General features: G+C 59.1%; 6 protein-coding genes across 6 annotated transcripts; 3 read left to right on the forward strand and 3 right to left on the reverse strand.

Annotated features, from left to right (window-relative positions):
- Positions 1-943: 943 nt before the first annotated feature.
- Positions 944-3,396, forward strand: EHS24_009050 (uncharacterized protein; the record flags this gene model as incomplete). Its single annotated transcript, XM_028624345.1, has 11 exons — positions 944-964; positions 1,002-1,205; positions 1,457-1,590; positions 1,628-1,691; positions 1,728-1,861; positions 1,912-2,085; positions 2,133-2,265; positions 2,303-2,385; positions 2,471-3,045; positions 3,086-3,128; positions 3,195-3,396. The coding sequence occupies 11 exons, from the start codon at positions 944-946 to the stop codon at positions 3,394-3,396; spliced, it is 1,767 nt and encodes a 588-aa protein (XP_028475417.1).
- Positions 3,397-4,315: 919 nt separating this feature from the next.
- On the reverse strand, positions 4,316-6,233 carry EHS24_009051 (uncharacterized protein; the record flags this gene model as incomplete). Its single annotated transcript, XM_028624346.1, has 5 exons — positions 4,316-4,619; positions 4,672-4,810; positions 4,979-5,590; positions 5,811-6,008; positions 6,200-6,233. The coding sequence occupies 5 exons, from the start codon at positions 6,231-6,233 to the stop codon at positions 4,316-4,318; spliced, it is 1,287 nt and encodes a 428-aa protein (XP_028475418.1).
- An 838-nt stretch (positions 6,234-7,071) lies between these two features.
- EHS24_009052 (uncharacterized protein) lies at positions 7,072-10,579 on the reverse strand (the record flags this gene model as incomplete). Its single annotated transcript, XM_028624347.1, has 10 exons — positions 7,072-7,110; positions 7,149-8,624; positions 8,664-8,840; positions 8,875-9,152; positions 9,192-9,268; positions 9,309-9,541; positions 9,584-10,064; positions 10,103-10,317; positions 10,370-10,479; positions 10,537-10,579. The coding sequence occupies 10 exons, from the start codon at positions 10,577-10,579 to the stop codon at positions 7,072-7,074; spliced, it is 3,129 nt and encodes a 1,042-aa protein (XP_028475419.1).
- Positions 10,580-10,991: 412 nt separating this feature from the next.
- VPS24 (Vacuolar protein-sorting-associated protein 24) lies at positions 10,992-11,878 on the forward strand (the record flags this gene model as incomplete). The annotated part of the gene is made up of 5 exons (XM_028624348.1): positions 10,992-11,102; positions 11,210-11,366; positions 11,433-11,554; positions 11,597-11,749; positions 11,804-11,878. The coding sequence occupies 5 exons, from the start codon at positions 10,992-10,994 to the stop codon at positions 11,876-11,878; spliced, it is 618 nt and encodes a 205-aa protein (XP_028475420.1).
- A 256-nt stretch (positions 11,879-12,134) lies between these two features.
- On the reverse strand, positions 12,135-12,565 carry EHS24_009054 (uncharacterized protein; the record flags this gene model as incomplete). The annotated part of the gene is made up of 2 exons (XM_028624349.1): positions 12,135-12,296; positions 12,440-12,565. 2 exons carry the CDS (start codon positions 12,563-12,565, stop codon positions 12,135-12,137), a joined length of 288 nt encoding a protein of 95 aa, XP_028475421.1.
- A 503-nt stretch (positions 12,566-13,068) lies between these two features.
- EHS24_009055 (uncharacterized protein) lies at positions 13,069-15,201 on the forward strand (the record flags this gene model as incomplete). The annotated part of the gene is made up of 12 exons (XM_028624350.1): positions 13,069-13,273; positions 13,328-13,417; positions 13,455-13,707; positions 13,754-13,835; positions 13,880-13,976; positions 14,021-14,096; positions 14,133-14,474; positions 14,590-14,632; positions 14,698-14,704; positions 14,779-14,837; positions 15,035-15,055; positions 15,139-15,201. The coding sequence occupies 12 exons, from the start codon at positions 13,069-13,071 to the stop codon at positions 15,199-15,201; spliced, it is 1,338 nt and encodes a 445-aa protein (XP_028475422.1).
- Positions 15,202-15,431: the final 230 nt, after the last annotated feature.

Genomic DNA, 15,431 nt, shown 5'->3' on the forward strand with positions numbered 1-15,431 from the left:
AAGGGGTGGTTGATTTTGCGTGGCTGAGAGTGGCGAACCATTTAGGAGTGAAGAGCGAGAGCGGGATGAAAGAGCAGTTTTTATGTGTTGTAGGGTGGGGGAGGAGACGAACAATGAAGCTTGTGGGATGGGAAGAGACGCAATATGACCACCGGGTCCTCGTGTTCCCATGACAACGGGAGGGCGGTGTCCAGCGACGGGGATGGAGCGAGGGGGGACCGAGGGGGCGGAGGGGCTGCGCTCTTGGATCCACTTCCGTGCCATGTACTGGGCGTCGAGCCTCGTGGGGGGCGGAAAGTCGGACAGTCGCACAGCCTCGGTCTACCTGCCACATTCACCTCGCCGCCTCGTGCATGGAAATTCTGTCTCTCCCCTCGCATCACCCGACATTGTCTTCTCTTCCTTCTCCATTTTCCACCTCTTGTGGACATCGATTTGCAACGCCCGCTCATTGCGGTGCAGTATGCTTTGTTGTTATGCCCATCAGCGCCCGCTGTCGTGTAGGAAGCAAGGAAACACGGGCGCGTGTGAAACTTCCATGGGAAGTGCTAGCGCCCGGTTCTTCACGTGTCGGTAGCCCCCGCGCCGTGCGTGTAAAGGAGGAGACATAGGCCCTTCTGTGCCATGCTTCCCAGCACAGGACCATCCGTTGGTGTGTGCCACACTCGGGATCAAATATGTAAATACTATTTACATCGCTATTTACGTTGTAATTTCCGTTTTTATGTCTTCACTCTGCATTCTTCTTCATTCAGACACATCCCCAGAAGATCTGCGACCGGCTCAACAAGAAAACCCGCAGCTTGACCTGAAAGTTTGTTTTCCTCTTGTGACCCTTGGCTCAATCAGTCCGTGGTTCCTCCCCCCCAAGAAAAGCCGTAAACGTACCAGCGCCAAAAACAAGAGCAAGCTCACAAAGACCCCCCCCCCCCCCCGGAACAGCATGTTCATGGACCTTCGCAATGTATGTCCACTTCCGCGATGGTTGTCTGACAGGACAGAAAGTTCAACAGTCGCTGGGTTTTCACAGAGAAGGCCAAGGAATTCACTCGTTTGACGACCACAACCCTGCCATGGCGACCCCGCTATCCCTCATCGACCAGTATGATACCACATACACCGTGTGCCTGCACGCCACAATCCCCTCAGTCGTGACCGCAGTGGTCCATGGCGACATCAACCGCACCTTCACAGCTACGCAGTGGGTGTGGGGACTTTGGCATCCGAGTGGCGTCAGACCACTCGGGTGCTCTGTTCGTGGAGAATGCGATTCAGGGGGGCAACCTGCCATCGCTCGGCGCTGTAAAAAAGGATATCCTTCGCAAGGCCGACCAGAACGGCGAGCAGTGGCACATGGATTTTGGGGGCACGATCCGCGAGTGGGTCGAGGATTGGTCAAACAATGTGTTGTAATTGCAAGGAAACCTCCCATGTATAGCACGAAACTGACATGCAGTCACCCCTCCCCGAGCGCGTCCTCGGCAAGCACGCGGACGTGTTCGTCAACGTGCTCTTCAATGTCGTCACCGCGTACACCATTGGCAACATCCGCAACATGCAGGTCCGCTCATATGGCCTTGACGAGCAGTTGTCCATGATGCACCGTCGTGACAGTCGCCCGCGCCAGTCTTCGCGACCAGATCGAGACATTGACCGCCGCTGACAACGCCGCGATTCTTACCGCCTGCCAGGTGAGTGTTCCAAACCATATACTGGCTGACCTACAGGATGTTGGCTGCTCCCTGGGACCAGAGGGCATTTACCGCTCCGAGTTTGTCGTCCGCTCGCCCTTTGCTGAGGCAGACGGTACCGGCAAAATCATGTGCCCTCGTTGCTTCCAGCTGGCGGCTATTGCCCTGGAGTGAGTCCTACCATCTGCCGCTATCTGGCTTGTCACTAACGATTCTGCAGCGGGTTCCAGATGGATGCTTCCGAGCTCGAGCACCATCTTGCCCCAGAACGCCAAGCCAGTCTGCTGAGGTGTAACGCTACCCTGGTCCAGGCCGCGTCCGCATTCTACCTCTGCACCGGCCCCTTCTGCGACGGCAGACACGCAGCTGTCAATGCAGTGGATCTTGGCGATGGGTGAGTTGACACTGGATTCGGAGACCGTAAAGACCAACTCTCCCCAGTCGTCACCTCACCGTCTGCACAACCTGCCAGACCAACTACTACGACGCTCGCAAGTCGCAGAAGAAGGCAATCGAGCAGCTTGCCAAAACCGAGGGTTTGCCGTCGGTCAAGGATCTTCGTCCTGACCAGAGGGTGAGTGGCGGTTATCGAACACCTCTCACAATCACAGATCCTCAAGGGCCCCAACCGCCGTGCTCAGACAGCCTGCGCTGATGCTGGCCTCAACAACCCAGGCTGCATCGGTCTCACCAAGTAGGTTGTTCAACTCCCTCCAGTCAGAACAGGGGGAATCTCGCTCACCACTAGCGTCGCCGAACGCACCTGGCGCACCTACAAGACGGCAGGGCGGTCAGAGCATCTGCCGCTTTTGCTTCTACGCTCAAGAGGGTGTGATCAGGGATGCCGTGGCTTTCAGCGCGACATTCTGGAAGACCGTCAAGGTGTACTGGGATGTCGAACACCTGGGAGAGCGTGGCGTTGCTGAGATGCGTGCTACTGAGCATGCCACTCAGCGGGAGGAGCAGGAAGCAAGGGTTCGCATGGGCTTGGCCGACGCGCTCAACAACTTTCCTCTACCCCTCAAGGGCTCCGCCATTGACTACAAGATGATCAACGCCGCCATCCGCTCCCCCATCCACAAGAACGTCCCATGCTGCCTGGATTTCGTCCTTGAGTCTGATCAAGACGCTATGGCCCTATCCTTCTCCCTCTTGCTGCACCTCCCCACCGAGCCTCACCCCATCGTCCTACACAATGGTGTATCGCGCAAGGTATCGGTCGTCTCGCCTGAGGCGTTTAGGGATATCTTGGTCCGCTTCGACCCAGGTCTCAACCTGCGGTTTGGGGCATTCATCAACGCCCAGGTGCGCGACGCGGACGATGTGGCTCGCAGGCTCCCGCCTCGCAAAGCTGGTGCTTGGCTTGGCTTCAAGCCAGCCAACCCCACGGTCAGGCGAGCCAGTCTCCATTGACAAGCAGTACCCCAGGGTGTACACGTGGGTGAGCCGCACAGAGAACAGAGACCATTGGAGCTCAGTACGTGCGAGGCGGACAACAGCCAGGCTCATGGCCGAGGTCAAGTCGGGCGTCTTTGCGGGGAACAGTGAGCTCGCCGAGAAGTTGCTGCGCCACGTCTCTGAGCACGCCCCATATCCCAAGGGAACAGAGAAGGTTGCTGCTGCGATTGGACGTGTGCAGGGGAAGAGGATGCCTGTGCGTCGAACAAAGCCGTCCTTTTCCATGGACGATACCGACAGCGATTGATCTTCGTTGCATTTTAGTCGTACAACTTTGTTACTGGGCGTTGGTAGTTGTGATGCCACGGCACGGATTGAAAAATCACCCCCACTTGATTCTCCGGTCCTTTCAGCTTCTGTTTCCTCATCTATCCGCTGCACCGGGGAAGCACATTGCGGTTCCGTATGCATGTCGCTCGATCACCTGGGTAGATGGCGTTGCTGGGCGTTCTCCTCGCCTAATGTCTATTGTGGGATGCGGTCCGGCGCGAGTGGGTGGGTGGGAGGGTGAGGGCAAAGGACAGGTTGGTGCCACACCCCCGACAGGTACACCCATCTGGAAGATGGCAACTGTAGACATGAAGCTTGAGATGTACAATGCATACATGTTCCCCGCATCACATCACATCTACATCCCATCGTGGCAGCTTGCGGAACAGGGGGTTTGGACGCACTGCTGACGGTGTGAACATCACGGATGCACTTTAATCCGATTAAATCGACGTGTATTCGCCAACACAGTCAGCAACCACCACGCACGACCACCTGGTCCACTCGGAGGTCGTGAAGTGGGACGAGAATGCCACAGAGGCGACATATATGATTAGTCTACGCTGTCTAAGATGTGACGCTGGGCGGACGCGAGGCAAGACCGACGCCCATGGCGATACTTTCGGCAAATGGTACCACGGCGATCCTCCACACCCACACACCAACGTCTTACTAACTATCGTTTCGCAGCACCATACGTCACATTTTCCGTTCTCCCGCAATCGTCCCGCAGTGCAGAAGGTCACTAAAGATAGCAAACGAGAGCTATGAGTCCCCCGGTTCTGCGGATATGACGTATACGTGCATACCTATATCACAATTACGTATATCATAAAAACAAGCAGAAGGGCGAGTGTAACGCTCTTCCCTCTTTCTGCAGGCTACAAGTGGCGGGTTTACTTGAAGTTCTTGCCGTCGGCGGTCTCACGGCCGTCGAGGGTCAGCTCCCAAGCCATAGCGTCGGCAAAGAAGCTCTTGTGCTCTTCGTTGTTGCGAACGTCGAGCGGGGTAAACTCATACGACTCGAAATCCGGGGCAACAGAGACGACGGGGAGGGCATCCTGGCCACGGAGGATAAGGACGCCGTCGATGGCACTATCGTTGTTCTTTCCGAGGACGAGCATGCTACCGAAGAGGTACTTGCGGGACGCCTCGAAGCGGGCGAAGAGACCACCGATGAGGTTGGCCGACATGAAGACCCTGCGCACAAGTTAGCTTACAGCTGAGGGAAAACCCAAACAGTCGAACTCACTGGGTAAGCTCGGTGGGGTACTTGTAGGTGCAGCGCCAAACACTGTAGCCTTCCCAGTCCATGTTGTTGTAGAAGTACTCGAGCGAACCACCGGCTCCCTTCGTGTCGAGGTTGGAGTAGGCACGCTTGAAGTCCTCCACTGAAGAATGTTAGCACAAGTGACGGTGGAAGAAGGCATCGGCGACTTGTTTCGACATCGGCGAAATTTCGCCGCTCCCGGTGAATTTGATTCCGCCTCGGCGATTTTCCTCGTCACCCCCCTTCTCCTTCTCTACTCATTTCGTTCAGACATCGTCAAACTACTCACGGTTAAAGGTGCTCTTCGGGAGCAAATCCAGAGGGTTCTTAGGCTTGGGTTCCTCAACAGCGAAGACGGGCTCGTCCTCGGGGTCGACCTCCTTGGGGGCCTTCTCCTTCTTCTCCTTCTTGGGCTGCTCGGCCTTGGGGGCCTTCTCAGCCTTGGGGGCCTTCTCCTTCTTGGGGGCGACGAAGACGGGCTGCTTCTCAATGAACTGGGTGTTGCCGTTGTCGAAGACGGGGGCAAGCTTGGGGTTCTTGATGACAGTCTCGACGTAGCGGACAACGTTGGGGACGGTGGCGCGGATCTCGGCGTCGATGATGCCGGTGAAGCAGCTAGCGAGGGCGGTAGCGAGGAAGATGTCGGCGATCGAGAGACGGTGGCCGACGATGAAGGTGCGGTCAGCGAGGACCTTGTTGAGGGTCTCGAGACGGCCGACGAGGCCGGCAACAACAGCCTCAAAGACGGGCTTGTTGTAGGGGAGGCGGCCAGCGATGAGCTGGAGGGCGACGCCGTTCTTGACGAAGAGCTCCTGGTCGGCGAAGTACTGCCACTGCTTGGCCTCGGCGGCCTCCTTGGCGTCGGTGGGGACGAGGTTGGCGTTGGGGGCAAGCGAGACGACTAAAAAGCACAGCGTCAGCACCGTAACAAAAAAACATTCAAAAGTTCAAGTGTGGTGTGGTTGGTATCAGAGGTATGCGGTACCACCCGCGGAAAATTGTCGACAGGTTGTAATTAAGACAGGGATAACTGAAATAGTAAGGCTCATCATGCGAACGTGCACCATAGTGACACGCCCAACCACAGCCACAAAGAACGAAGGAATCGAAGAGACACTTACAGTAGTCAGCGATGGCACCCGACTCCTGGAGGTTGAGGCCGTCGGCACCCTCAAAGGCGGGGAGGTAGCCGAAGGGGAACTTCTCGAGGAACTCGGCGGTCTTCCAAGCGCCGTCCTTCATGGTGAAGTTGGGGTCGGTCTCGACCTCGAGACCGGCGAGGGTCGCGACAGCGAGGGCGCGGCGGAAGCGCGAGTTGCCTTGGGGACAGGTTAGCCCGAGAAATGGGACACAGTGGGCGAGCAGGATGGATCGGATTGAAGGTGTAGCCTCAAGGCCAAGGCAAGAGGCAAGGTCTCAATACACCGACAGTGTGATTGGGGATCCTTCACTCTCTGCGCCCTTGTTCACCTTGCGATCCGAGCATCCCGACGCTTTCCAAGATACACACCAGCGAAACCGTGGAGCTTGCCAATGGGAGCCATGGTGATAACTTCTGCGGTCGAGTTAGCTGAGTATGCAGGTGGTAGAACCGCCGCGAGTACTGACTTTGGGTGATGAAGAAACAATGCTGACGCGCTGAAGAATGAATTTTCCAGCACGGCAGTCCCGCACCTGGTGCGAGCGGAGGGGCGAGAGACGGCTGGAGCGGCGGCGTTTTGCGGAATGTTCGTCGTGTGGCAATGGCGCCATGGTGCATGGGTGGTGCGTTTGGTTCCGCCAAACGTGTTGACAGGTGCGCAGTGCATTTGAACGTGCGGTACTGTAAAGGAGGCAGTCCGATGCACAGTGTCGGCCGACGCTCATCGGGACTTGTGCTTGGACATCCGTTTCACTGTTTACGCTCATGACATGCGCCTGCACATATCAGGTACGGCGGGGTTGCTCCAAACAAGCTGTGCCCCTGTATGGCACGTCTGGTCCCTCCGGAATGGGGCGGTCCCCTGCATCGGCGTCCTTTCAGCCATGTACTCTGCTCGCTTGTTGCTCCCAGCTACATGTCCTCCAACCTCTTGTTCCACATTCTACCTCTCCATCGTTCTAGGCCCCCTCCACCAAGCGCTAACCTCTGCCAAACACAGTCAAGGCCCTGTGTGGCGCCCTTCATCCGGCAGTTCATCTGCTGTAGCGCTGAAATCCGCCACAAGCCCAATCGACCCACTGCATCTACAGTCACCACATGTCACAGATACGCATTGCTACTATTATACACATGTCCGCTTGCGCAATATACAGGTCCTGGCGTCTTGCCGTACGTGCTCCCAATCTGAGCTCCACCACCTGAGTACCCCCACTTGGGGATGCTCTTCCGCGCACCGGCGCCTATCCCACCTTGCGCCTCTTCTGCACGCCCAAGAATAGCTAAAGTCAGCGCATCGTCCACTTGCCTCACAACTCACCGCGTCGTCGTCGTCGTCGTCGTCATCATCATTGTTCACCAGCAACTTGCGCCGCGTGGGCGCCTGCGTGGTGCGCTGCGTCGAGCGCGTGCTCGTCGCGCGTGTGGCGGGTGGCTCATCCGCCAGCGTGCTCGACTTGGCGCTGGGGCCTGCAGCAGCGCTACCGCGCGGGCGGGTGCTGCGCGACGACGACGTGCCCGTGAACAAGACCTCGTCGTCGGAATCATCGTCGACGACAATCTGCTTTGTGGTGCGTTTGGCGCGCTGGGGCCGCGTGCTGGGCGGCGGCGCAGCGGCGCTGGCGGTTGTACTGGACGCGTCGGACATGGCGCTGCCTGCACGGCTGCTGCGGACGCTGCGTGGCGGGACCTCGCTCTGGGTAAACTGGGTACGGTTGAGGCGACGCGCCGCGGACGGCAAGATAATGTCCTCGCCGTCGTCGTCGTCATCGTGCTCGGCAATCTGGGAGAGAAGACGGCGCTGACGCTGAGGCTTTTTGGGCACGGTCGGCGCGTCAAACTCGTCGCCGATGGTTGGTGGCAGCATGGACCCCTGCGAACCTTGAGTCTTGTGCCTCTGTGTCGCTTCGTGGGCCCAGTACGGCTCGCCCATCTCGGCCTGTGCGGTCGGAGCAGCCAGCACAAGGTGCATGGGCGCGCGACGCACAACGTCCTTCTTTTTAAACTTTTTGTAGTTGGGCCTGCCGTCGTCGGCCACGGCGGCGACCTTGGGCGGGTCCTTGCGGAACAGGTCCGTTTTGACAATGGTGATAAAGTTGCCGCGCGTCATCTCGTCAAAGTCGTCGAGGATGGTATAGTCGGGCGCCTCCCACCGACGATTGCCCTTAGCAGGCTTGAGAATGCGGAGCTCGTTAAACTCCTTGTCGAGCTCGTCAATGCCCTTTTTGCCGCGCGCCTTGGCAATGACCTGGAGGAAACGCTCGTCCTTGTCGACTTCACGCGCCTTGGCACCGGTGACGGGCTTCTTGACGGGCGACTTGCTGCCAGACGTCGACTTGGTGGCGGCCACCTGCCTGCCACGTTTGGGCTTGACGGGCTCCTCGATTTGCTCCTCCACTTCCTCCTGCTCTTCCTCTTCAACAGGGGGCGGAACCGTGCGCTTCTTGACGGGAGACACTTTTTCGCGCTTGACACGGGCACTGCGCAGAGCCTTGGTCACGAAATCGTCCTCGTCCACCTCAATTGCCTCGGCGGGGGCCGACTCTTCGACAGGCTCGAGACGGCGACGCTTCTGTACAGGGGGGTTTTGGACGACGCTTTGAGTGCTGGTCGTGCCGCGGCGGAGCTCTTCATAAAGCTGCCGGTTTTGTGTGTCCTTTTCCTCCCTCTCGAGCTTTTCCTGATAGTTGATCGTCGTGTCGACACCGTCAAGGAACGTCGACTGAGTGGCACCTGCACGACGCTTGAGAAGGCGAGACGACCTCGCGGGCGGAGCAGATGGCTGGAGGGATGTGGGCTGGGAGATGAGCTTGGATATAGTCGCCAATAAGCTCACCGGTGTGTCAACGTCCATGGAATCGGGCACCACAGAGGCAGAAGGGAGGCTGCTGGGCAGCTGCGTCTCGGGGACACGCGAAGGCTGCAACGAGGAGATCTGAGTCGACGGTGCACCCATCAAGTCGTCGTCCAGGTCAAGCTTGGGGGCATCGCGGCCAGCGCGGCGCTTCAAGGGCTGCGAGTTAGGAATATCCCGCGATTTAACTCACCTTTCTCGAGGTAGACGCCGCTGGGGTAGGCGCTGGGACCTCTGTTTGAGCTGGAGTCGCGGTCTTGGGAGCACTGTCATCCACATACGTGGAAGGGACGACGTCGGGTGGAGTGGGGGAGGGTGCACGCGATGGGGCCGCCGATGCCTGGCGAGACGTAGCGCGACGGGTTAAGCGGCGCGGAGGCTCTGCAGCAGCGGCCTCTGCAGGAGTGGGCTCTGCAGGTATGGGCTCTGCAGGAGTGGGCTCTGGCGCAGAAGGCTGAAGCGCATATACGTCTAAAAAGCATCAGGTGTGGCCATAGGACAGCAACTTACTGCGAAAGTACGCGTTGACGCTTCCTTCATAAACAGAGCCCCACATGACACTGCCCTGTACGATGGGGATACCCTTCCTGACGGTCAGCCCACCGCTCAAATACCTATCGCACTCACGCCTTGAGAGGTACCGTAACGACAGCGTCAAAGTCGACGCCCCGTTCGACGAGTTCCGGCTTGGACGACGGATAGTAGACGACAATTAGGAGTCTGTTACTCTCGGCCGCGGCTCTCTCGAATGGCACCATGCGAGCCATCAAGTCGGCGACCGACTCCAGCAGCGGGTTGAACAAGTTGATTTCGGAACAGCTTGCGCCCATGGCCCGGAACAGGTTCATCTCTTTCACAAACTGACGTCAGCTGATGGCTCCACCACTTCCTCCTCAGCTCACACTCTTCTTGGTCCTGAGGACGACAACGCTATAATCGGCAAACATGACGTGGTTCTCGGGGCGGGGAGGGTACCAGAATTCGGGCTTTGTCTGAACGCCCTTGAAGGCGGTCGGGTCAAACGTGGGACGGTAGTCTGGGTCGTCGACGTCGGGGACCGAGAAGCTGTCCTCCGAGTCGGCGACTTTCTTCCAGCACCTGCGCAGACGAGCGTTGAGCATGGTGAGCCACTCGAGCGACACCATGGGAATACCAAAGACGATCGCATGGTAGCAGCTAATGGAGCCACGGTAGGAGGGGGTGACGACCACATTGGGGAGGTTGTCGCGGGGAAACTCGGTAGAGGTGTAGGACACGCCTGGGGGTGTCAGCTTGAGCAGCGGGGGAGGCAGCTCACAGTAGCGCTTCAAGCTGTCAATCATGGCCAGATCGTCGTCCGTGAAGCGTGTCTCAAAGGCATAGTAGAGGGGTTTCCAGTAGGCACTGCCATTAGCCCAGCTCCGCAAAAGGGAAGCACTCACGTGAACCAAGAGTACTTGTTAATCTGGACACCCTTGGCGCTCTCGAGCTCGACAACACCTTCGCTAGCGTGGGTGGCAAACGCATAGTCGTCCTTGCTTGTCGACTCGGCGTTTTCGTTGAGCAACGAGGCGACGATCGCGTCGTGGAAGGTGCCGTTCTTCTTCGGGGCCGACTTGTACGCTAGGGAAGGCGGGGTCGCGTGCTGCTGGGTGAGCTCCGACGCAGGGTTGTTACAAGCTCACGTTTGAAGGGTCCCAGTGGCCCACTTCGAGCACACCTTCTTTCATACGCATGTGGTTGTCATTGAGGACAATGTCGCTGGTCGCTTCGCGTCCAAGCGTGTACGTCCGGCCGTGCTCGAGCGCAAAGGTGTACTCTGGGAGGCAAAAGGTGTCAGCGCGTCAAGGACGGTGGGGGAAGGGGAAGTCCATACCTTGCTGGCCGTGTACGGTTCCGATAACCGTGATGAGCCACATGACGACCCTGTTGAACGTGCAAGGAGGAGGTGGAGACCCAAGATCCCACGAGGATATGAGAGAAAGAGCGGATGGTCAAGAGACAGACAGACACTCATCAACACAAGAACACCGTCATGCGGCGCCGTGCCTGACGTCGCGTGGGACGGAGTTGTAACTCCGTTCTTTCAGAGCGCCCCGCCACCCAACGTACCATATCCACCATCGACGGCGGCTCTATCGCTCGCCTGCCCACTCAAACTGTCACTCACCTCTCAGCACAACAGTCGTACCCCATCGCTCCACTACCAGAAGGACCCACTTGTCACACTCGCATCCCACCAGTGCGGGCCCAGGACCCCGCTATCCCATTGCACCCGTCTCGCCCTCGAGACACCGCGTCACCCCCCGACCCCACCTTGGACTGGTCACCATGAAGAGCATCAACCGCTGGATGTACGGCCCCACGCCCGAGGAGAAGGTGCGGGACTGGCAGGCCAAGCTGCGCAAGGAGACGCGCCAGCTCGACCGTGAGGTCCTCAACGTGAGTCATGACCACGCGCGCCAGATTCGCCCCCGCTCTCCGCTCATCTGGCACTGACCCACCTCCCCTTCTCCCCCCCCCCGCAGCTTGACCGCGCAACGCAAAAGTCGCGCCAGGAGCTCAAGCAGCTGGCGAAGAAGAACGACGTCAAGTCGGCACGGATAATTGCGCGCGAGATTGTGCGCGCCAACAAGCAGCGCGACCGGCTCATCTCGTCCAAGGCCCGCGTGGGCAGTGTGCAGATGCAGCTCCAGCACCAGCTGTGTGGGTACCCAGAAAAGGGACCGTAGTCTTCTTTCTTGTTCCTCTGCTGACGGTGTCTTCTTCAAGCCATGGTCAAGGTGACGGGCGCGTTCCAAAAGTCGACCGAGATCATGAAGACGACCAACCAGCTCGTCAAGCTGCCGCAGCTGAGCGCGACGATGCGCGAGATGAGCATGGAGATGATGAAGGTGGGTGTGGCGGCCCCGATATTCATGCTGAAACGTTCCCAGTCCGGTATCATGGAGGAGATGATGGAGGAGACGCTGGACGGGATCGACGACGACGAGATTGAGGAGGAGGCCGATGCCGAGGTCGACAAGGTGCTCTTCGAGCTCACGGACGGCAAGCTCGGCCAGGCAGGCCGCGTCGGCGCCGACCTTCCTGTGAGTTGGGGAGACTACGAGCAAGAGCCACCGCAGCTGACAACCCAACCCCAGGCCGAGGAAGAGGAGGAGAACGAGGCCGAGATGCAGCGCATGCAGAAGGAGATGCAGGAGCTCCTCAACGGGTAGGCGTGCTCCCGACCCACCACCTAGTTCCTCCCCCCTTCCCGTATCCTAGTTTCTCGTAGTATCCTCCTCTCTGGTAGACGTCCTTCCCCTCCCATTTCTTCATGTACCACCACAATTCTCATGTCTTCTATCTGCTACATACACGGCGCGGGCGGGGCAGATGGTCGGTTGCGTCCGCAGCCTGGGCTCGTCGTGAAGGTGTGTTGTTGTTGGGTGTGCAAAGCGGCCGGCGACTGGTGCTTTTTCGCTCTTTTCTCTAGTCGACCTCGACGCCCTGGTCCCGCAGCTCGTTCTTGGCCTGGGCAATCTCGGCCAGGAGGCTCTCGTACGCCTCGGGCGTGTCGTGGAAGCGGAGGAGGCCGAGGCCGAGCGAGGTGAGTGAGAAGGCGCCAAACGCGACGAGCAGCCACCAGGGGATCTGAGGCGCGGCGAGAGGAGGTGAAAGCGGGGGCGACAGAGGAGGAGCGAGAATGGCAATGGCACGAGCGAGGTGAGGAGGATCAACAGTCAGCATATGTATCCCTCCCAGAAAGTGTCTTCTTCCACAGCAGCAGCACTCACCACTGGCAAGATCTGGTCGGCCGTCTCAGCCGACACGAACGGGACGGGCAGGACGTTGATGAGCATAAGGAGGTATGCGACCACCGCGGGGATCGCGATGGTGACAAAGCGCGTTCCCTTGGACATGGCTGAGGGTAACGAGACGAGGTTGGGGGGTGAAGTGGTTGTGGTGGTGAGCTGGACGTCGTCGATGGTGGTGAGCGCCGTTTCAACCTTTGTCGCGTCACGGCCTGGACATGGATGCGGGGGCGGGGTCACGTGGTGAAATTGCCGGATGGGGTAAGATTCGAGTCTGGAGTGGCGGCAGAAGTGGCTCCTGGGGGTTTCTATTGAGGATGACCTCTGTTGTTCATGGTTCTGGAACTGTCATGCACGGCATTTGGCCACTGGTGGTACCCGGAACATGTCCCCTACTATCGTGCCCCACTCGCTCACAAAATAACAGCGGCTTGGAGCTCGTAATGCCTCAGAAGGCCGGGTTGATGCGTTCCATCCGCCATCCACCATCACCGCTTCATGTTGACACACACGAGTGCCTTTGGATTCTCATCACCCACAACTGCACATAAACAGCGCCCCGTGTCCACCGCTTCACTCACCTTCTCATCCCAACCAAACTGATAACCATCATGCTCACCCACACCCTCAAGCTCAGCGCGCGCGCGGCCGTCAAGCACCACGCGGCCACACGGCTCCCTCCCCCGTCCCAGATCCACTCCATCATTGCCACCACGACACGCCGTCCTACTGGGGCTGCCGCCTTCTCCACGTCGATCCCAACGAATTCCGCTCGCCAGAAGCCGTTCGAGGACCTGCGCAAGGCATGGGGGATCGGTACGTCCTCTGTAGCTTTGCTATGAAATCAACATTTTGACACCACACATACAGACTACGACACCGTGACGCTCCCCACCAAGCTCCTCCTGGACGCTCTGCGCGACAAGGCCGCCGTACTCGAGTTTGGCCCCAACAAGGCCCGTGGGTGCCCTCCGCCAACGCGAGACTGACCCACCAGGTGGCAATGACTTTACGCAGGCGCGCCGCGCGCTCGCGCAGCTGGTACCCTTCGGTCCCGTCACCACCCCCACGCTGTCCATTGCGCAGGTGGAGACGGTGCTGCCCGCGGAGAACGGGCGTGCATGGAGCCTCATCCGCGAGCTGGTCGATACGGGCCGGGTGGGCGAGTTGGAGCGGTTGTCGGCGCTCATGCGCGCCGCGGCCTCGTTCCTCCGTATCCACAACATTGGCGAAAAGCGCGCTTGGGAGATGTACGTTGAGGGTGTGCTCCTCTCTGGGGTGGCGCTGATGCGGCAGTGCGGTCGCGGGTGCGCGCACGTTTGAGGATGTGATCAACGCCGACAAGCTGGGCAGCGTGACCATTACTGAAGCCATGAAGGTGAGCTGTCATCTCACCATTTCATGGGTTCAGCTGACCGCCAGCTGTCCATCGAGCACATGGACGACCTGGAGCTCATGATCCCGCGCGCGGAGATTGACCTGCACCGCGCCAAGATCAAGCACGCGCTCGGCGACGAGTGTGCGTAAGCTACACTTGTACGGGGGGAGCTGAAACTGGCTCAGACGGGTTTGAGATCACTGGCAGCTACAGGCGCGGCCAGGCTGTGTCGTCAGACATTGACCTAGTGGTGTGGCACGAGTGAGCTGACATTGCACCTGAGAGAGCTGACAACAGTTCCTTTAAGAACGCGCGGGACCACTCGGGCCGGCTCCTAGACAAGGTCACCGCCGTGCTTGAAGCTGCCGAAGTGCTGGACCCGGCCAAGCTGTTCATGGGCCACACAAGTACGGTGAAGCACCGTACCGGCGGCATGCTGACCCCGCCGCCAGTGAAACACAAAACCGCGCCGTCTGTGGACCCACGCAAAGTCATTGCCCTGACGCGTCTCGACGCGTCGTCGCCATATCGCCAGATTGACATCCGCCTTTGGCCGACAGACAGCCTGGCGTACATGCTGCTCGGCAACACTGCCGATGATTTCTTGAACAAGATTCTGCGTAGCCGTGCCAAGGAAGAGTGAGTTTGGGTTTTGTGTTTCTGGAATCGTCGATGAGAGGGGGGCCACGTCGCATGGCGGCACCCGATGGTGTGCTCGCTCGCTCGCTGGCTCAGACTGACGCCGCCACCGCAGGGGCCTGATACTCAACGAGTACGGGATGGGACAGAGGCAGCCGGTGAGTGAGATGGCTTGTGTGGCTTGGAGACAGGTAACAGTGCTGACACGATGGCATGGTAACAGAGTTCCAGTACGTTCTCTCGACGACGGGCCACAACTCACCCTCCACGCACTCCCACTGGCCACTGACAGCACGCAACGCAGGCTGGTTTGTCGACGGCACGGCGATACCCGCGTCTGCCGAGGAGGATATCTTTTGCAGGGTGAGTGGGACCGGCGGGGGATTTGGGTGGGGCCCGTGGCGTGGTGCGGCTTGGGCGGCGTTGGTGCCTCCAGCCGTCCAGCCGGATCCAGCTTGCGAGAGGCGTTTCGAGGGTGTTTGTCCACCGGGGGCCACCAACGTGTATCGGGTCGTCGTGGCATGGTGGTACTCTTGGAGAGCGCGGCCTGACACGCGCAGCTGGCCGTACCGTATCTGCAGGTGAGTGGCTGGCTGGCACCGGCCGCCAGGGACGCACGATCGTGGTGGACGCTGACTTTTTTTTGTTTTTTAATCGTTGGCAGCCGACTGAATGTTCGTATGCCGTGTACAGCCGTATTCTTCCACGCAAGTACCTGTGGCTCTGATGTCATGTATCGTCTTGTGCATGTCATATATCGGACACATGGAGGAATCCACACACCCTTGGTTTGGGGGGAAGTCTGCACGGCCGGCACCTGTGGGCGGCGCCGGGGCGGGTGGGGCTCTAGTATGGGGCTATACAGGGACCGTGGACACTGAAAGATTGATTTGGGACGAAATTTTTGGTTCCGTCGTGCACGAGCTGTGCCGGGGACGGTGTATGGAACGTGGGTGT

Source organism: Apiotrichum porosum, assembly GCF_003942205.1.
Source record: "Apiotrichum porosum strain DSM 27194 chromosome Unknown scaffold_8, whole genome shotgun sequence".
NCBI classification, from domain to species: Eukaryota; Fungi; Basidiomycota; class Tremellomycetes; order Trichosporonales; family Trichosporonaceae; genus Apiotrichum; species Apiotrichum porosum.